The sequence below is a fragment of the Corythoichthys intestinalis genome, chromosome 1 (assembly GCF_030265065.1).
Source record: "Corythoichthys intestinalis isolate RoL2023-P3 chromosome 1, ASM3026506v1, whole genome shotgun sequence".
Classification (NCBI taxonomy): domain Eukaryota; kingdom Metazoa; phylum Chordata; class Actinopteri; order Syngnathiformes; family Syngnathidae; genus Corythoichthys; species Corythoichthys intestinalis.
Window position 1 is genome coordinate 57,791,777 of NC_080395.1, and position 21,590 is coordinate 57,813,366.

Sequence of the window (21,590 nt, forward strand, 5' to 3'; positions counted from 1 at the left end):
GTAAAATTGAGTGAGGTGCGTGCACCTTTACATTTTGTGAATTTGGAATCTTGTTTTGCGACGGGCAAAGTAAAAATTGCCGTTAGACCACAGCTCCCAATTAATGGAGTTGATTTGATACTCGGGAATGATTTGGCCGGTTGGAAAGTTTTCCCTTCTGAGGTTATTAAGAATCTGTGTGCTGAGGTAAACCATGAAAAAAGTTCTTAAGTCTCAGCCTGATAATGAGAGTCTGACCCTGTCAGTTGACAAAGATCAGCTAATCGCAGCCCAAAACGCTGACCGTAGTTTGTCTGTTTTCCCTTGGTCAAAAATCCGAAACTCAAAGTCTGTTTCTTACCACCTTGAAAAAGGAGTCCTGATGCGCCTATGGACACATAGTTCCGGTTCCATGCACGACTCTGTGTGCCAAGTTGTGGTCCCCAAACCTTTTCGTTCCCAAGTTCTGACTTTGGCCCATGATCCTGGCCATCTAGGAGTTAATAATACATATAATTGCATCCTCCGTTTTTGTTTCTGGCCAGGACTAAAGTCTGATGTTGTAAAATTTTGTCAGTCCTGTCATACTTGTCCCGAAAGACCTGAATCGCACATTTACACTGGGGAGTAAATGTCCGATTTTTAGGTGGTGGGTTGTTATGACCCTGTGGGTCAATTGTTCTTTTTTACCGCTTTTGTCCACTGGTGTGTGCGTGTGTGTGAGTTGGGTGGCTGATTGAATGAATTAGGTGCAGGTGCTGCTGATTCAACCACTCCTGATTGGTGCCCCCTCATTGGCCAAGGTTTGGACTTCCTGGCCTACAAAAGAAGCTTGCCAGAAGCACTCTGTCTCCTCGCCAGCCAGACCAGCATCCAGAAACGCCAGTTGTGTGTTCGGTTTTCTGCTGCGATTCCTACTTCATGTAAAATTCGTATACAGTATAGTGTAAATAATTGAGCAGTATTGTAGGAGGGAGATGCCTTTTTGCTTTACAGTTTTCTCCTGTTTTGTTGCTAGGAGTTAGGTAAAGCAGATGTCTTTGATTTGACTTTTTTTCCTTTTTGTTAGGTAAGACAGGGTTTTCATAGATTGTTTTGTTATTTTGGCGATTGTCTTCCTCTGAGCCAAATAAAGAAACTGCTCTTGAGTGATCTTCTGTTTCCACTGGCCTTTCTGGCTGAGGGTTGACAGGAGGAGCACACCCCATGTTGCGTCCTGAAACCCCTTGACCGGGGCGTAACACTAAGACTTTAGTAAACCTCTCACAACACCGCAGACAGTGTTTGCTATCAGCCCTGTGTAAAAGTTTAAACCTGGATTCATCCATGAAGAGAGCACCTCTCAATGTACTAGACTGCATCGAATATTAGAATTTCCCCACCCAAGTCAGTTAACGATGAACCAAAGTCAGGTTGAGACCCAGATGGGGACGACTAGCATGCAGACGAGCTGCCCTGAGATGGTTTCTGACAGTTTGTGCAGAATTATTTTGGTTATGCAAACTGATTGTTTCAGCAGCTATCCTAGTGGCTCATCTTAAACCATCATGTAAGTGAACATGCTGCTGCGGCTTCACATGGTCTGCAGTTGTGGGACTAGTTGGCTCTAAAGTACTGCAAAATTCTCTGAAAATCTTATGAGATGGCTTATGGAAGAGAAATGAACATACAATACACGATTAACAGCTCTAGTGTACATTTCTGTTGCCAGCATGTTAATTGCATCTTCAAAACCTGAGACATCTGTGGCATTGTTTTGTGTGTAATACAACTGAACATTTCAGACAATGTTGCCAGATTGGACTATTTTCAAAGACTCATGGGGGCAGAAAAATGCACTGGGCGGGTTGATAAAATTTGGGCGACTTTTGATAGAATTGGGCCGTTTTGGAAGGAAGCGTTTTGATTAGTTTTAGTTAAACTCCAGTGACGGATGGTCTTTTAAGAAGGGGAAGCTCAATTTGGCCTACTTCATAAAATATTTCTGTTTATATGTAAATTCTACCCTCCGTTCCTTTTCAAGAAAAAGATCTGTGACCGGTGTTGTTAATCTTATTAAAAAAAGAAAAAGAAAAAAAGAAAAGGTAATTAGTTACAAATTACTTCTCCCAAAAAGTAATTGCGTTAGTAACTCAGTTACCTTATTGTAAGAGTAATTAGTTACCCAGCAAAGTAACTGACGTTTCGTTTGAGTTTGAGATGACGCTCGCCATGCTAAAAGCTAATGTGAACGCGAATGCTATGCTAACGCTACGAGCTACCTAGCTAGTCAGCATTGCGTTTGCAACGGTGTAACCACCCCCTGCCCTCCTCATCCCTCCCGCTCTGCCCTCCCAGGAAGCTTTGACAAAATGAGACAACTTGTGTTTCATTGATGGAATAACAGATACATATTAATAAATAGGATGTCAGTTTTTAAGGCAGAATGGAATTCAATAGGTATATTGGGCTGTTGCTCAATTGTTGGACAAAAATGGGAAATTGTTGCTCAATCAAGATTTCCGTCATACATACCAAATACAATGTAGTTTAAAAGATTTTACAAAGTTAATAAATGCAAATCCAATGGTATTAAACGCAATGGTGAAGGAGGATATTCAAAATGCTCGAGTCTCACAAAATTTGAGGAAATTATGTGTTGAGGGGCAGGATTTGAGGGATAACAAATGTACTAACAAAGTTATCAGGAAATTGTTGATAAATGAATATTATCCAAACCAAATTAAAAGAACATATATTTTGAAACAATTTGAGATAAGATTAAGAATATAAAAAGGAATTATTTGTCATTTCAGGTGCCTCCTAAAGCTAAGGAGGTGCAAATCAAAATTTAAAATGAAATTTACCCAACACAGGAATTTTTTAGATTGAAATTTCGTTTTGAAGCAAATAATTGTGCTTTTTGTGATGTGGACGTGGAAAATTTAAATCATATGTTTTTTCACTGCAATGTAGTTAATTCCTTCTGGAGTCTGTGTTACAATCTGACAGTGAAAGCTGATGCTGATTCAACATAAATCTGGTGTTATTTTTATTATTGTGGCCCATTGAATATAGTTTCAGAATGTAATATAATTACAATATATTATATACCAATATAATACATTAATCAGTCAACAAAATATGTCGGTGTTGTTTACAATTTAATGTTCTATTTTTTTTAATGTAATTCATGCCCCTGTCAGTTCTTCAGCCTCCTCAAGTTTGGCTGTCATGCCTAGGATCTCCTGACGACACAGGCATTCTCTTGGAAGTGTAATTACTTGAAGGTTTACAGGAAAAACTGGAAAATAAAATTGTTTTGTCATTTATTTTGAAAAATCAATACCATGAATCATTTATTAGCCATATTTGGGCTAGCTTTACCATATTCAGATGGGTAGGAGTTGTCCCATAACCTAATATCCAGTTTCGGCTATGTGGAGAGCATGGAAAATATATACAACCATGTAATCGCATTCTCTCAAATAGAAAAATCACAATGCTGGACATAGGCTTACCACTCTCCCGTTCGTAAAGTGTCGAGCTGTCAAATGGCGTCATGAAGATGTCTGCTGTGTCAAGTAAATCATCTGACGCCTCAGGTTCAAACATGTAGGGATTGATTGTAGATCATCTTTCCTGGAAGCCTTTGCCATCGATAGCGTCATGAAAGAGCGATCCTGAATGGTTACCTTTGGTGTAAATATCACTGATATCGTTGTTGCTGCTATGCTAGCTGTGGATAGTCTTCTGTTGCCTACGTCACAGTTCCGGGTTTGGAAAGGGACCATTAACGGAGTGCAAAAAAACCCTAAAAAAATGCAAATTATCCTTGCAATTACGAGTTAATAATTACATGGTTGTTTTGACGAACTCGTCCATAGTTTATATTAGTAAAATTACACCAAAATCCGAAAAGCTCTTCAGCCGCCCTTTAAAGACTTGGCTGAAATCTAAAAATATTGATATGCCCCTAACTGAAGAAACAATTTTGTTTGGTGTATAAGATAAGAATTTAGAATTAGCTTTAAATGTGATATTGCTTATGTGTTTTTTTTTTAATTCATAAATGTAGATTTAAAAAAAACAAACAAAAAAAACAAAAAAACAAACAATGTTTGACTCACTGCAGAAATGATTTCTCTATCTTTTGTAAAGCCTTGAATTTGATAGATGGGAAGGCCCTTCATCTGTTTTCTTTATTCAAACAATTTAAGTTGATTTAGAAAGTCCTCTCTCAAAAGAAAATTAGTTGATTTTTTTGTTTTCTTTTGTTTTTGTTGTTGTCTTTTTGTTGTTGTAGGTTGTTGTTCCTATTGTCTGCTTGGTAATGCTCAATCTATAATATTGTATTTGATGTTTATATTGGGTTCCTTGTTTTGTGTGTAGGCCTGTAGGGTTTTATATGGTGTTTCATTGAACCAAATTGGAGTAACGTGCCCCTTCTTATCTTCAGTAACAGCAATGGCGTTAGTAGGGTTGCCAACAGTCCCGGATTGCGTGGATGGAAGGATGTTGGTGGATGCAAAGAGACTGGTAATGTTTATTGCGGAGGTGCTAAATGCGACCTTTGGAATACTTTCGAAAACAGAAAGAAGTCAGATTATAGTCAGGGCAGCAGAGAGTCATCCCGAGGAAACTAATTTGGGAGGAGGTAAGGGACAAGCTTTGGGCTTAGGCCAACCAAAGGCACTTAGGCTAGGGTAGTAATTAGGAGTGGTAGCTAGTTGCAAATGTACAAGACTATGATCAGTCGAATACTGTACAGTATGGGATTTTGTTCTTTTTGGTTTTCAGCATTTTCTGGCCCACATTCCAGTACACTGTCAGCGGTAATGTGTCATAATGACAGGTGCCACCCGCAGTAAAGCTGAAGCAGAAGAAGACTGGGCAATGGTGTCTATTGTGTCTGATATCTATGTTGTGACGTAGGATGACGTGTGACCGGAAATTCTCAACACACGACAAGTTCCCGACTTACCTAAGGTATTAATTTACCATGATTGTTGTTCGATTTTGATTTCATATGGTTTAGCGCTTTTATTCGATTCTGACGCTATTATTACACGTTGTGTCGAATAGTTAAAAATAGTGTGTAGCGGTCACAACATGCACTGTAAATTGACAGTTCCGCATGTTCAGACTTGGCTTATCCCCTAAAGTCGACAGACATTTCCACAACATATAGTTAAAGTTTAGTTGAAATGTATTGAATATATTTGTAACTTTTATTTCCTGAACCAGAATGTCTTCTAAACAAAGTTTTGAAAGAGCAACTAACTGAACACATCTGATAAAAATGACCCGTATTCCCACAAAACCACTTGGCTAGTGAATACTGCATTCAGAAACTCAATTGCACGGTAATAAATAAAACTAAAAATTACGAAACTTTCCCGAGGTTCAGTAATGCTGTACTTACTGCTGTGCCCAAGAACACCCTTACACACAAGACATGGACAAGAATAAGACAAATATCTACATATGGTATGTGGTTAAAGTTAGTCATTTATGGGCTGGTGGAATGTTAGTAACACCAAAATGAAATTATTATTTTAAAACATGAATAAAGTTGAAGGCCAGCCAATTTTGCCGATTTTCAGCCGATCAAGACTGGTGTTGAGCGTTACAACACAAGCCATAGTTATTTTTAAATCATGTATCTGTTGTATATGGATGTTTATTGTATTCTACAATTATAATAAAGCTTTGTGAGTGAGTTGGATTAAACTACTGTATGTTGTTGCCTACTAATGTCGCTCTGTGTGCCTTCTTCCTCAGATGTCTTGCTCCGATAGTCATAAGGGGAGTTTGGAAGAGGTCAGTTATGAGGGAGCTGCAGGTGGTGAGTTGTCCAGTTGTGCGCTAGCGATGCTGGAAAGGGAACGAGAATCCATACGAAGCCCCTCAGAGAGCCCTGGAGCCTCCACTCTCCTTCCATCTACTGCCCTTGTGCAGGGCTATGATGTGGAGTTTGATCCACCACTTGAGAGAAAATATGAGTGTCCCATCTGCTTAATGGCTCTCAGGAATGCCATTCAAACACCATGCGGGCATCGTTTCTGCAAGACCTGCATTGAGAAGTCAATCCGGTAGGCGATTGTGTTGCTTCTGCTTTCAACCCAAACTAAGGTTCATAAGGAATTTAACAATGGCGTAGGTTTGGTCTGGACATTGGTAGGGACGATATAACAGCTTAACTTGCATGTACACATTTGCTGCATTAATAAGACCAAACAGATTGGGTGAACGGGGGTCAAAAATACATTTCTCACAAAGATGAATCTAATTAATTGATATGCTTAATGATTAATGCAAAATAAATCTATTGATTTATACTAGCTTTCATTTGTGTCATTTCAGGTGATACACCGTTCGATTCAAACCTTTGTTTTCAAAAACTTCTGAAGGAACATTTTGAAAGCTTCCAAAATAAATGTCTGGATTTTATTAGCAAATTTAAATTGCAATATTTAAACATAGCTGAAATTATATTAACATACACAATAAATACAAACTTCTTAATAAACTTTTAACTATCCAGGAGTGCAAAAAAAAGCATTTGTCTTAAGACCACTCAACATTGTGTCTAAATAGATACTTTAAATATAACTGAAAAAACATCTTAGTCAGGGTATAACAAAAATAAATAAAAATGTAGTCTTCCTTCAAGTAAAACTGCTGCTTTTGTCCACAAGCACAGTTAAAATACACAAAAAATGAAAACTTTTTAACTCGACTGTGATTAATGTATGCTTATCTGAAAAAATGTCTGCATAGCCTGCAAATGTATATATATTTTTTAAATAAATAATGTAGAAATAAATACATTTTAAATGAATGTGAGTCTTCAGCCAATCAAACGTGGGTTTGAGGGGGCAAAATGGACCGGCATAGCAAGTAAAAAGGGATAAATCCAAGTCTGAACATATTGAAAATGATTCACTGAACAGTGGTAGGGTCATTCCTATCCTTGCAACATATAGGAAGACAATGTGAATTACCTATATGTATAACTGAACTCAGAATTATATAATGTAAAAAAGGTTGCGTAAGTTAGTGGGGATAATTTGAGCATCCTGAAAAGTTGGGAGTGTTATGTCCCGACCGTCCCTATGTAAACCTATGCCCTTGGAATTTAACCTTCAGTATTAAATAATTTCTCACCAATAATAGCACATAGAGTATGATTTTATAACAATATATGTATGTGGTATGTTATTAGTATACGTATTTAATAGTGCAACGATTAATCGATTAACTTGAGTGTTCGATTCGAAAAAAAGATTGGAATTAAATTTTGCTTCCTCGAGTATTCGTTTAATTAAAGTGGTGTTGTAATGGTTTGTTTTGAAAGTGTGTGCATCTAGTTTTATTGATTTGGGTGGATACACGGCCCTCTACCTCATTTCATTTTGTAAGGCAAGGCAAGGCAAATTTATTTATATAGCACAATTCAACACAAGGCAACTCAAAGTGCTTTACATCACATGAAGACCATAAAAATCACATTTAAATCAACACAACGTAAAAACCAAGACAAATGATCACATTTAATCACAGAATAAAAATAAATAAATAAAAATAAAACAAAAATAAAAATAAAGCAAAAACTACTACTAATAATAATCATTGAAATCAGCAATGGAGATAAGCACAAGAGGAATAGAAGGCAGGTAGGTTGAAATATATAGACAGTTATGGATATGCAGTGCCAAACAAAAGTGTTTTTAGCCCTGATTTAAAGGAGCTAACAGTTTGAGCATACTTCAGACGTTCGGGTAACTTGTTCCAGAGGTGAGGAGCATAATAACTAAATGCTGCCTCACCCTGCTTGGTTCTTGTTCTTGGAACATGCAGAAGACCCGTTCCAGACGACCTTAGGGGTCTAGATGTCTCATAGGAATCTAACAAGTCAAGCATGTATTTTGGTCCAAGGCCATTAAGTGTTTTGTAGACGAGCAGTAGTATTTTATAGTCTATCCTTTGACTCACTGGAAGCCAGTGTAGCGATTTCAAAACCGGTGTAATGTGGTCCAGCTTCCTTGTATTTGTGAGGACTCTGGCTGCAGCATTCTGTACTAGCTGCAGCTTCCTGACTGATTTTTTATCAAGACCTGTAAATATACCGTTGCAGTAGTCCAATCTGCTGAAAATGAATGCATGCATAAGTTTTTCCATGTCTTGTTGAGTCAGAAGCCCCTTAATTCTGGTTATATTTTTTAGGTGGTAATAAGCGGATTTAGTGACGGACTTTAGATGGCTATCAAATTTTAGGTCTGAGTCAATAATCACGCCAAGGTTTCTGACTTGATTTGTAGCTGTAAGTGACATTGTGCTTAGTTGGCTGCTTATCTTTGACCTTTCCTTTTTTGGCCCAAAAATGATCACCTCTGTCTTCTCCACATTTAACTGGAGAAAATTCTGGCACATCCATTCATTGATTTGATGAATGCATTTACTCAGGGAGACTAAGGGACTATAATCATGTGGGGACACAGAAATGTACAGTTGTGTGTCATCTGCATAGGCGTGATAGGAGATGTCATACTGTTCCATTATCTGAGCTAACGGAAGCATATAGATGTTAAATAAGAGTGGTCCAAGAATTGACCCTTGAGGGACTCCACACGTGAATTTGGTTCGTTCTGACTGATAGTTTCCAATTGACACAAAGAAATCTCTGTCATGTAAATAGGATGTGAACCACTGAAGAATAGTGTCAGTAAGTCCTACCCACTGTTCCAATCTGCTGAGTAGTAGGTATATTTAGCCATTTTTTGTGGGAATGTGTCTGAACCATTTGTTAAGAGCATTGTAAAAAAAAAAAAACGTTAGCATTTTAGAGCATTTAAGCTACTGGACTTTTGCTATGTAAGTTAGTCAACTGTTCTTTTGTTGTACATAGATCCTCATTTTTCCCCCTTTTTTTTTCATTTTTTTTTTCATACCGTTTTGAGGCTCAGCTCAGGTATTTTATTTTGTTTTTTAATGTTCCTTATCCGATTATTTGAACCAAATAGTTCAACAATTAATCGACTACTAAAAAAATTGATATCTGCAGCCCTAATATTTAGTATTGTTGAAAACCTTTCTTCTCTCTGAAATAAAAGGGATACTGGACAGCGGTGCCCAGTGGACAATGAAATGCTGTTAGAAGACCAACTGTTTCCTGATAACTTTGCAAAAAGGGAGATTCTCTCCCTCACTGTCCGCTGTCCAAATACTGGCTGTACTGACAAAATGGAACTTCGACATTTAGAGGTGAGAAAATGTAAAAACTATTTTAGGAAGTTTCCATAAAATAGAAATGTCTGATATTATTCTTTCTTCTTGTAATGGATAAGTAGTGCTTTGGCACCATCTTGTGGCATATTGTGCTCATGAACGATGTTGAAGTGACGGGAGGAGGCAGAATAACACTGGGGATACACCCAATTTATTTTTAGACCGCCGAGAGGGAAGTCTCAAAAACTCAGTTACTTTGTTGTTGTTCTGCTTGGGGAGTACCCTAACTATAAGTACTGCTACTTGTTATTAGTGGACGAATCACAATGAAATTTGGTAGGTTACGGTTAGTCATGTATAGCTACGCATTGATCCTTGGTGCCCGATTAGTCCCGAGTTTTTTTTTTTTTTTTTTTTTTCTAATCTCAGGGTTAATCAATTACATTAATTAATTCTTGAATTCGACTTGCCACCCCTTTGCTATTTATGGAAAAATCAGAAATAAATTTGGTAGGTCATTTCTGGTGATGTTTAAGCGTGAATCCGTGGAGCTGGATTTAAAAAATATATATTTTTATCGGAGGGCTCATTAATTACATTTATGAACTTATTGTTGCCTGTAGGTTCCGAGTTAGCCAGTCGAGGGAGTCGGGCAGACGTAGGTCATTTTGCGCTCACCGCTCACGTTGTTGTGCGTACACAATCATTTTTTAAATCTATTTGTGGATGGATCAGAATTAAATTTGGTTGGTCTATTCTATGGATGCATATGCATCAGTCCTCAGAGCCTGTTTAAAAAAAAAAAAAAAAAAAAAAAACTATCATGGTTGATTGATAAATTGCAAACTCATTGTTGCCTGTTGGTTAGGAGTTAGCCAATAAAGGGCATGTGCCTCTTCATAACAGCCTTCAGTCTGTAGTAGCACATTTAGAGCTTTTTATTTTAAGGTTAGTGGTGGAAGACAAGTTTGAAATTATGATGCAGTGTACTAGGTCTGGGAGTTACCCTATGGCAGTACAGAAAACTGATAAGTTTTTATTAGGAATCGTTTGCAAAATATTAACCTTGGTTTCGTTCAATTTTCCTTCCAGAATCATTTGGCACAATGTCCATTTGCGACTTTGCCCTGTCCTCAATGCCAAGAGTCTGTAAGAAAAATCTACTTGGAGGAACACAAAACCATAGAGTGCCGAAGGAAACTCATGTCTTGCCCAGACTGTGTTGCAACCTTTGCTTACGAGGAAAGGGAGGTACGTCTCTCTTACTAGCGCTTTTGTTAAAGTTCCCACAGCAATTTTGTTTTTAAATTACATCATTAACCCAAATGTCCTTTTCAATGTTTTTTTTTTTTTCAGCTTCATGAGCAGCAGTGTCCATTTGCAAGTATCAAGTGCCAGTACTGTGAGCTCGATCTCATCAGAGACCAGGTTATGTATTGGTCAAATGAGCAGTGGATGTTTGATACCCAGTTTTAGTACATTTTAGGTCCCCGATAAGATCTAGTGGAGTCTGTTCATTTGATTAATGAAACCGCTTCTTTTCAACAAAAGGACAGGTTTATTACACTTTCTTATGTATCTTAAATCATTACCATCACCTAGCTGTTTCTGTTCAAGGGCCCTTCTTTTCATCATACATCTCTTTTCTATCAGCAAAATCTTAAGCAAACATGATTTGTTTTTTTATTGCTACCTTTCACGTATATATCTTTTTTTTTGTAACTGCTACCTGAATGACGGCCAGCTCTATCTCACCAGCAAAGCCAGCCCCCGTCCCCACTTCTTACATTACAAACTATTTCATTAAACTCAAGTCTTACTTTAATTCAAAGTTTCTTGAACTTAAAAGATACAAAATCAGGTTCCTCTTAACTGGGTCAAAATCTACACATGCAAAAACTATGAGTTTGCGGCAATTTCCATCGACAATTACACGACAGAACATTCCATCTTCTTTCTCCTCCTTCATCTGACCTGTACAACCCAGACTCCTTTCTATTTTCAAACCCAAACTCAAAGCACATCTGTTCAGAAAAGCGTGCTCTCTCAGGTTTACTGTTGTATTGGTGGGTTGTAATATTTATTTTCCTACATTGATTTTACTACTTAATTGTAGTGTCCCGATGCCCTGTGAAAGCTGCCTTTAAATTCACTACCTTTTTTATTGTTAACGCTATTGGTGCTAATTACTTTATTTATTTGGACAATAAGGTGCAATCAACATCCTTTATTTTTCCCCTAAAATTGACAGTGTGCCTTATGTATTAATTCTGGTTGTGTTTAATGACCTTGATACTATTTTGTTGGACCCTAACTGTATTATACTGCTCCAGGAAATTGCACCAGGCACATACCAGGTATTCATCATTCAGCAAACCCATAAAGGAAAAAAAATAACACAAGTAATTAATGAAACAAGAATTGCAATGGACCGGCGTAGTGGGTGACTGGTTAGCGAGTCGGCGGCATTTCACTTTGAAGTTTGCATGTTCTTCCCATGCCTGTGTGGATTTTCCCCGGGTACTTCTACCCACTTCCCAAAAACATGCACAGTAGGCTAATTGAACATTGAAAAATTATCCATGGGTGGGATTGAGATTGGTTGTTATACTGTATGTGCCCAACAATTGGCTGGCAACCCGTTCAGGGTGTACCCTGGCTCCTGCCCAAAGTTAGCTGGGATAGGTTCAGCAGTGACAATGCGATCTTGTGAAGATAAGCAGTACAGAATGTGAATGAATAATTTTAATATTAAAAGCTGAAGAACAAATCACAAAAGCAGTCCACCGATGCACTAAAGCGCCATATAACCAGGTTTACAACACCAATTTCAGTAAAGTTGGGGCGTTTTGTTTAACCTATATAAAACAAAATACAATGATTTGCAAATATTTTTCAACCTATATTTAAATAATACATTATAAAGACATTTAATTTTAAAACTGATCAAATTATTATTATTTTTTTTAAAGAAAACCTTAAATTTTATGGCTGCAACACATTCCAAAAGGGCTGGGATTATGTCATTTTTAATATTGTGTTACATCACCTTTTCTTTAAACAACATTCAATAAATGTATGGGAACTTAAGACAGTAATTTTAGTAAGTTAAATGAGTTAATAGTTGAAGCTTTGTAGGTGGAATCCTCTCCCGTTGTTGCTTAACATACGGCTTCAGCTGTTCAATACAATATGACAACGGGGTCTCGGATCCGTACTCTTTTACCACAAAGCCATGATGTTGTATCACGTGCAGAATGTGGTTCAACATTTTCTTGCTAAAATAAGGAAGGGTGTCCATGAAAAAGATGTTGGGATGGTATCATGTTTTTTCAAAACCTGGATTTATCTTTCAGCATTAATAGTTCCTTAACAGATGTGCAAATTACCCATGCCATTGGCACTGCCCAACCCCCCTCCTCTCCCTTACCCTCCTCTCCCCATACCCCATCCCAGTCGTGGCTTTGAACGAAGCGTAATTAACAACTTTGATTATTTTTGTCCTCTTTGTCCGGATAACATGGTATCCTAGTTTACCATGAAGAACCTCTGACCACGGAACAGCTTTTCACATTGCCACACTCCATTTTAAAGGGACCCCCGGCACAGAGAAAATGCCTGTGCTTGTGGGTCGTTTTCAGAAATGTCTTCTTTGCACAGTAAAGTTTCATCCAGCAACGGAAGATGGCATGGTAGATTGTGTTCACCGACATTGGTTTCTGGAAGTATTGCTGAGCACACCCTGTGATTTTCATTGCAGTAGCATTCCTATTGCAGTGCAGTGCCATGTAACGGCTCAAATATCCCGGGCACCCAGTCTGGTTTTTCGGCATTGCCGCAAGCATGCAATGATTTCTTCAGATTCTCTGAACCTTTTAATGATATTGTGGACTCTAGACAACGCAAGCCATAAATTCCTTGCAATTGTGCGTTGAGGAACATCGTCCTCATGCTGTTCGATTATTTTCTCATGGACTCATTCACAAGGAGAACCTTGCCCCATCTTTGCTTGTGAATGACTGATCAATTCGCAAAGCCCCTTTTATACACAATGATTGCACCATCCTGTTCCCAATTAGAATTTTTAAATGTGGGATGTTCCACAGGGTTTGATGAGCATTCCTCAACTTTGTGTTTTTAGCCACATGTCTCAGCTCTTTTGGAATATGTTGCAGCATTAAAATTCTAGGTTAATGATTATTTGCTGAAAAAAATAAAAGTTTAAAAGTTTGAACGTTATCTTGTCGTTGTAGTGCATGCAACTAAATCTAGGTTGAACATGATTTGCAAATCATTGTATTGTTTTTTTTTTTCTTCATGTTTAACATAACTTTCCAACATCAATGGAATGGTGTACCGCAAGCAACACTTCACTTCCGCTCATTAATATTCATGACATTTGCTACTGTTGCTAAGGGAGGACATACCACTGTTTGTCCCCAGTAGGAGAATGAATGGAAATCCTGTACGAAGGAGATGTTTACAAAGCTAAACCTACCAATTCTCTCAGAAAATGATGTCCCTGGTGCCAAATTCACTTGCAAAGATGGGGAAGTACATAAAAATGTTCGGTTAAAGAGATGTCTTGAGTGTCGAGGGCTGAAAAAGACGAAAAAAACGAGCCGACCTTAGCATGGCCTTAGCTTTTTTATCGACACCTTTTTCTTATGCAACTGACAATGACATTCTCCTGTTTCAACAAGCTATCCTTTACAACCATCCCAGTCTTTCCTATATATTTTATCCTCTGGTTGTCCTACGTCTCTGAGTGTTCTTGGAGGGAATTTATATCTTGTGTAACGATCGCAAATGCTACTCAGTGACAGCCAACGAACACTTTTAATTTTTTCGTTATTAACAAATCTTAATTCTATAATTTATTTATACTTCCCCCTTGCTAAAGTTTTTTTTTTTTTTTTTTTTTTTTACAACAGAAACGGTAACAGTGGCAGTCAGATACCATTGTAATTCTTTTCAGGTCATTCATTGTCAGACAGAAACAGTACGGCACAACGTCATGCAAAAAAATAAGTCAAAAATACAAAAATGGCTTACCTCTTTGTCCTCTGAAAGACCATGCCAACCTAACAAAATGTTTACTGCATATGAAATGTGAATGGATTCACCGAGCTGGTGTTAAAGTCCTCGCAAGTTGATTTAGCCTTCACATTTTTTACCTCCCGAGTTTTCGGTTTCGGTAAACGTATGAATAAAACATCCTTTGTAGTCGTGAAGCCTAGAGTTGTTTCTACAAGTTCCAAAAAAGCAATTTGTGATCGGCATGTTCGTTTTTGAAAGGTTACCGGAGAAAAGTAGCACAAATAACATTGTTTATATGCGAAAGCAGGTCTATAATGTCCCACTTTGGCTTTACGATGAGACATCACGGTCTAAAAATAGCATGCGTGCGGAATGCCATTGGGGTTGTATGAATATACTCCTTACTTGCTGGGGTACCTCATAAGCCGGTGAACCTCATAGTCCCTTACAGTCAGCCAAATACAGTAAATATGTTAATGTGATTTAGTAACAACCGGGCTGTTTAAACTGTGCCTTCATGAAGTTTTTTTTCCTTCATTTTCTTTTTATAGATGGACTCTCATTGTGATACAGATTGCCCTAAAGCTCCGATTGCCTGTACCTTTAGCACTTTTGGATGTAAGGAAAGGGTAGGCGACATGATTTAAAATATCTTCAGTGATAAGTATTGGAAAAACGACTTGAAATGACCTGTAACACAACTTTCTGTCAATTTGCTGTTCTTTAAAGATGCAACGACACAATCTGGCTCAGCATATGCAGGAGTTCACGCAGATGCACATGCGCTATTTGGCGGAGTTTGTGCGTTGCCTTAGCCTTAATGGCACTACACCAAAGTCACTTTGCGCTCTTGGACCTTCGGTTTCATCTGATGATCAAGGGGCAGCATCAGCATCATCATCTTATAGAGGAACTGCAAGCGGCAGCTGTGCCCCATGTACTCCGAGTGAAGTAATGGAGAGGATACGGGATATTGATGGACGATTAGTAAAACAGGATCATCAGCTCCGTGAGCTGATCATCATGGAAGATACTCGGGTACGTGTTTTTTCCCCAAACAAGATAAGACTTCGAATATGAATCAAAGTTACTGTATGTTTTACAGATTAGGAATTGTGTTAATAGTTGTCATCTTTATGGTCTCTCTTTCCTTTACACAGGCAGGGCAGATTGCACAGCTCCAGAAAAGGGTAACTGTGCTGGAGGAGACAGTGAAGGATCTTGAGGCACAACAATGCCATGGCATCTTCATCTGGCGTCTCAGAGGTTTCTCAGCCCACCTCCGGAACCAAGAAGCAGGCCTGCCAGTGGTTGAGCACAGCCCGGGCTTCTACACGGGTCGACCTGGCTATAAACTGTGCCTCCGCTTACACCTGCAGACCCCTAATGCCCCACGCTGTTCCAACTACATTTCCCTGTTTGTCCACACCATGCAAGGAGCTTTTGATGAAGAGTTGAGCTGGCCTTTCCAGGGTACTATCCGCCTTGCCATTCTCGACCAGGGCCCTGATGCACAACATCACATGGAGGTAATGGAGACTAAGCCAGACCTTCAAGCCTTCAGAAAACCCACCATTCAGCGTAACCCTAAAGGGTTTGGTTATGTGACTTTCTTGCACCTGCCTCAGCTGAATCAGCGAAATTTTGTCAAGGATGACATCCTCCTCATCCGCTGCGAGGTAACGCCACGATTTGACATGTTCCAACGTGAAGCACCCACAGTGCAGCCAAGGGGACCTGAGGCCTCCCGTGAACAACTTATATTGCATGCCAGTCATGCTTAGTGTTCCCTGTCTCTGTTAAATGTGCAAATTTGCCAGGATTAATGACAGGCTTTCAAAACTTTTTTGAAATGTTTTTTTTTTGTAATGTATTTTCAATCGGGTCAGAATATTCTGCCTGTACAAACACCTTTTATCACGCTCATGTCCATTTAGAATGATTAGGTACGTTGAACAAAGAACCTGTAAAGTGGTTTCTGTGATTTATTTCTAATACATTATGTTCTCATTAGTGACTTAATCTTAATCGCTTAATATGACTGAAGTGTGGAAAACATGTAAAGAATAAGAACAGTTTATTACAAAATGAGCATGAAACTGTTTTCCACCATCTTAGTTTTCTGTGTTTTTTGGCCATGGCTTTCTAGGAGGAGTCAGCCTCTCACCCACTTAGAAGTATTGAGTGCCACAGGGTTGTGTTGTGATTGGATGCATACAACAGAAGCCCTGCAAGGAATTTTAACTGATAATTAAACACAGAGGCACATGTATTCCAGCGTGAGACTCTTACTCCAAATATTATCAGCTACAGGCTTGTATTTGATTGACGGGTGAATTTGGAAGGGAGTGTGTTTCAGCAAATTGGGCCAGTGTTTGAACACTTGGGGGATGGCTCTATTTTTCACAATTTTGGATTCTGATTCTATATACTGTACATATTTTTTTTATTCCTTCAAATTTGATAGACTATTAACAACTGTTCTGTGCTTTGTCACATTTCGGCCTAGTTTTTTCACTTGACAGGGTCTTTAATGTAGATTTTCTGCCAGCAAACTGACTGTTACGACCACATGACATTGTATTTTTTTTTTTTTTTTTAATTATTACTACCACCAGGACATGCAGAAAAACAAGCCATTGTATAGCCCCATTCTTGCCGTGCCTTGAAAATCTCACAATTGCACTAGATAAACACAATTGATACCATATTAATCGTAATTATTATGTTTACTGAAATGTATTTCTTAGGCTTATCTTAGTTATTACCAATATTTTGATGACTTACATAGGATTTATATCTTCAGAATGTGCCTTTACATTTATTAAGTTATTTTCAAATATAATCAGCCTCAAAGTAGACTATTCTATGCTGATTATTTATGAGAAATAATGAAAGAACTGAATAACCAATAAGAATTAGTAAGGAAGTTTTTTTTTTTTTTTTTCTCGAAACCTTCGTTTGTGTTTGAGAAATTGCAACTAATCCTCATACTCTGATAACCCTAAAAAGATTCCTGTCACACTGCTTAGAGACGCATGGTACTTATTTTAGATCAGGGGTACTAATTGTTTTTTGCTCCAAGATCTACTTTTCAAGAAGACAACCTCCCGCGATCTACCTTAACAGCGGGAGGGTTAAAACATAATTAACAATGTGCATTAAAAAAAAATATATAGTATATATATTTTTTGATGCCCCGAGCTACCCATACTAGGGGTGCGATCGACTGATCAATCACGATTGACTTAATGGGGGCCCTTGCTGTAGATTCAAAGCATGCTATGATTTACAGCCTAAACTAAGATAGCTTGCATTTGAAACTGAAATTTCAACAACTTTGGTTTTGGTTATTAAATGATCGAGTGTGTGGTTGTCAAGTTTATGGATAAGAAAGATCAGTTGTTCAATAGGTACACATATACGCATTGAAAAGAAAGTTTACCATTCATTTTATCTGTGAATACGAATAATGTTCAGAATTTTGATTATTATCGACTCCTGTTTATTTCGAGTGAAATTGAACCTAAAAAAATTACCTTTGCTAAACTTTGGTTTTCTTGTACACATTGTTCCAACATTAAATTTATTTGAATTTAATGGGAAAGTACATTTTTGCATGGGTTGTGTGATTTTTGTGTGTGTGTGTGTGTGTGCGTGTGTGTGTGTGTGTGTGTGTGTGTGTGTGTGTGTGTGTGTGTGAATCAACTAATAAGAACTAGTGGGACATTCATCTAATTTTGAACTAACTCATTCAAAGATATTGAGGGCGATAGATAATCCAAACCATGTAACTGGGAGGGTTAGGAGTGGTTCAAATGGATTGGATGTTGATTGCAAACATTTATTACAAACTTGGAATTCACAGTAGTCCACCCTTAAACATTCCTTATCCCACCGTGTGAAAAAATGTGACGTAAAAACACATAATTGGCTCTGAATGTGTTAAATATACTTTTCTAATGGAGAGTAATCTCAGGGGTAAGTGTCAACTGATACTTCACAACATGTCATCATGCAGCAGGTTGCAACACAGGGAATGGGACAGTGTTTCAAGCTGCTCCTTTTAAAGGGATGAATAAACAACTGATTATTTGCACCCTGTAGAATAAATCTTGTTAAATAAAAGGTGAAAAGACAGAATTTCATCTTTCCGATGTGCAATAGTGGAGAAAAATGCAAATAATAGCCAATTTTCCCAGAAGTAGACAAAATAGCCCCTATCATATACATTTTTTAAACGTGAGTATACTGTTTTAGCCATTCAAACGACAGTACCTCAGATTTTCCAGCCAACTTATCACACAGTAAAGCCAAAACCTGCGAGAAAGTAATATCTGAAGACATTGAATTTTTAACACACTTGCTGACCAAAACTCGCTCTACCTTTAAATGACCATGTCTTTGTTATTATACTGTGTAATAATGGTCTTGTTATCAATAGAATTGTGCTTTCATACATGTTCTAATTATAAATGCGTTAAATTGTTTTTTTTTTTCGTCACATACCTATCAAGAATGTGCCAATTTTCTTAGCTACCTTTTAACTGTTTCGACTGTACCAGCATTTATGTGTTGTATGCGCATGGAGTGACTGATGTAATGTTTGTCGCACAATGGCTGTGCTTTGTGTCATTTTTTTTTTTTTGCATTATCAACATTGTTTTCTTCATGATCAGAGGTCTGAGAAATGCGTGATTTGCACACTTAAATACTTTGTGAAGCCTCATTTCACATGAAGGCCATTCATTATCATTTTTTTAAAATCACTGTCGATTGCTTTACAAATTTATTTGTAATTATTGACTAAGTCTCAGCAATGTTACTGTACACGTGCTTATATAAATCTGGATTATATTCTGAAAACTATTATTTTAAATGCACTGCGCAGACCCTTTAAGATTTGTTTAATCATTTTAGGCTTTATTGATTATTACTCATTTGCAAGATTTTTAATTTTCAATCTGTAACAGACATGTCATGCCTTAATGCAACAGTCTAACTTTACTAATTATACTTTATCAACATCAAGTCAGAATCAATTTGTCACATAATCTTTAAAGGTGACCCTGCATTTTTCTTTTACATTATTTTTCCATTAACTTTGTTGTTGTTTTATCAGGTTTCCCAAGGACTATTTGTGTTGAAAATCCCTGTAATATCTTTTAAAAAGCTATGATAGTTTGTCCTTTTTGCTTGCCCCTTCAAGTACTTGAATCATGACACACAGTGTAACATCACATCTCCACCAATTTCTAATCAGCTTGTATGCAAAGCCGTTTGACTTACAAAAGCGACTGCAATCAAATTTCAAACAACATAGATAAAAAAACTTCTATTCGGTTAAACATATTGATGCATTTTCCCCATGAAACATTGAGGAAAAAGATGGGATTCCATGCAAGGTCACCTTAAGACTTTGATTTAATCCTAATTTCACTATCTCCTTTTCATACTACACTTTTTTTTAAAATTATTTGTAAGCTAACAACAACCTTTAGCTCATTTGGTTCCTTTCTTCGGTTGACTTTGTTCGGCACCATTACTCAGCTTGCAGCCTGCCAAAGACAATGCCATTTTGTGGCCCATTAATTCACATAAAATGCTTCATTTAGTGTGTGGTGGTATTCTCGGTTGCACAGAATATGATTTTGATTGCTACTTGGCTTACTTGGCGGAGTTGGAGCCTCTTTTCCACATTTTAGAGTGCTTAGAGCAAAGCACTCTGCCATCCAGGACAACACCTCGCCGCAGTATCTGATCTAGATTAAAAATCCAGATGAGACACAGTGTACCAAGTGTATTACCCTCTGACATGTTACATATAAAACATTTCTAGAAGATACAAATAAATAGGAATGACAACTGGTGGTTACAGTGTTGTTTGGGCATACTTGAGCCTCCATGGATACAAGTCGTTTCTCTTGGTCCTTAACCCCACAGATTATCCTCAGCAAACTCTGGACCCTTGGCAGCAAATAAACAAAACAAAACAAAAATACAAACGCTTGGCTGCATAGCGCCTATACATAAAAAAAGGTAACTTTTGACCACGAAAAGTTCAGGTCAGGAATACAAAATAATAAACTACAGTTTGGAAATCTTTATCGAAAAACAATGTACTTATTTAACTATTTTTCTTTATTACAAAATTTATATTTTGCGAACCCCCTCTTACCAATGTCAGAATCAAGTCAGGGTTAAAATCAGATATGGTAGAAACCCAACGTTTCATTTAATTATTGTTACATTGTCTGCAACAAGAAAATGACACTGACTTTGAGGATGTACTCTTAAGTCTCTCCTCGCTGCTCTCCCAGTGTTGGCGCTCAAGTTTGGCCAGGTAGTTCTCTTTCTGTACAGTCTCCCATGTTATCAGTCTCTGGTCAAGCCCAGCTGGTAGCTCTCGCTCTTAAAAAGAAAAAACAAACAAACAAAAATACACCAAATAAAAAGCACAGCCTTGTTCTCGGTGAAACTGAATGCAAATATAACAAATGATTTTTACCAAGATGCTCCTGCTTAGACTCAGGCTGTTTGACAAGGCTAAGGAGAAGCTGAGAGAGGTGGCTGATGATAATGAAAGGTGGAGCCAGTGCTGGGCGGCTGTGATACTCCACAATCAGGTTGTACCTTTGGAACTTCCAGAAAATATCAGTGTTGCCCTGTACAACCTGGAATGTGTAGCTGTACTTCACAAAACAATAATATCTTGAATTAGAAGCTACAACAACACAACAATAGTTTTCCACCAAGTTTTTGAACTCCTGACCTAAACATGGCAATGAGCAGGTTGAGTAGGAGGACATTGGTCACAAGAAGAAAGATGACCAGAAGAAGGATTACAAGCCAGTTGGCATAGATATTAGGACATGGTGGCTGTAGGCCTTTGATAATATCCTCTGAGTCGTTGGTGCAGTTTATTTCAGGCATCCGAGCAGCTGTATCATGAACAAAACAAATGGGCTGAATTGTAGATTATTAAACTCAAAGTGCCTACATGAAAAACACAAATTATCTACTTGACTAATTCATGACTCAAATGTTGAATTACATTTAATCATGAAATGATTGATACATCCTCGAGTCATTTACCATCTATTTCTTCTAAAGGAATCTGGCCAAAAATGTGCAGATAGGGGCGATATAAGGCTCTGCGAAAGACCCAGTCTATCCGGGGGTCATTAGGATGGAGAAGAGCTTGAGTAGCCACCCCGTATGCAATGAGCCACACACTCAGGAAGAAGAGGAAGAAAAAGACATCTTTCATCTGTAAAGAAAACCATTTTTCTTCTTAAGATGTGAAAACCATTGAAGTCTTCTGTTTGAATCCAGGTTTATCATTCAAAGCATTCAGTATT

At 37.8% G+C, this 21,590-nt stretch overlaps 2 protein-coding genes across 10 annotated transcripts in view; one reads left to right on the forward strand and one right to left on the reverse strand.

The window, feature by feature from the left end:
- Positions 1-4,789: 4,789 nt before the first annotated feature.
- On the forward strand, positions 4,790-20,030 carry traf6 (TNF receptor-associated factor 6). Of its 2 annotated transcripts, none has more exons than XM_057833054.1 (8): positions 4,790-4,947; positions 5,743-6,053; positions 9,075-9,225; positions 10,282-10,440; positions 10,546-10,617; positions 14,781-14,858; positions 14,959-15,267; positions 15,390-20,029. In XM_057833054.1, the coding sequence occupies exons 2-8, from the start codon at positions 5,743-5,745 to the stop codon at positions 16,011-16,013; spliced, it is 1,704 nt and encodes a 567-aa protein (XP_057689037.1). In that variant the 5' UTR covers positions 4,790-4,947; the 3' UTR covers positions 16,014-20,029. The 2 variants fall into 2 exon arrangements, with proteins under 2 accessions (XP_057689037.1, XP_057689029.1); XM_057833046.1 differs by lacking the exon at positions 4,790-4,947 and adding an exon at positions 5,011-5,448 and having other exon boundaries at positions 15,390-20,030.
- Positions 19,048-21,590, reverse strand: part of trpm5 (transient receptor potential cation channel, subfamily M, member 5) — a 41,104-nt gene continuing 38,561 nt past the window's right edge. For 7 of the 8 annotated variants that reach the window (XM_057833012.1, XM_057832966.1, XM_057832973.1 and 4 more), the window contains 7 exons: positions 21,325-21,499; positions 21,002-21,170; positions 20,738-20,916; positions 20,508-20,640; positions 20,124-20,196; positions 19,901-19,991; positions 19,048-19,787 (listed from right to left, as the gene is read on the reverse strand). In XM_057833012.1, coding sequence (XP_057688995.1) covers positions 19,732-19,787; positions 19,901-19,991; positions 20,124-20,196; positions 20,508-20,640; positions 20,738-20,916; positions 21,002-21,170; positions 21,325-21,499 — 876 coding nt within the window. In that variant the 3' untranslated portion in view covers positions 19,048-19,731. The remainder of the gene's footprint in view (positions 19,788-19,900; positions 19,992-20,123; positions 20,197-20,507; positions 20,641-20,737; positions 20,917-21,001; positions 21,171-21,324; positions 21,500-21,590) is intronic. The other variant, XM_057833022.1, reaches the window with a different exon arrangement.

Bases quoted from the DNA above. Each gene is read 5' to 3' on its own strand.
- traf6 (XM_057833046.1), top strand. The intron at 10,441-10,545 runs GTACGTCTCTCT...TTTTTTTTTCAG, and splicing joins TTGCTTACGAGGAAAGGGAG to CTTCATGAGCAGCAGTGTCC. The intron at 10,618-14,780 runs GTTATGTATTGG...TTCTTTTTATAG, and splicing joins TCGATCTCATCAGAGACCAG to ATGGACTCTCATTGTGATAC.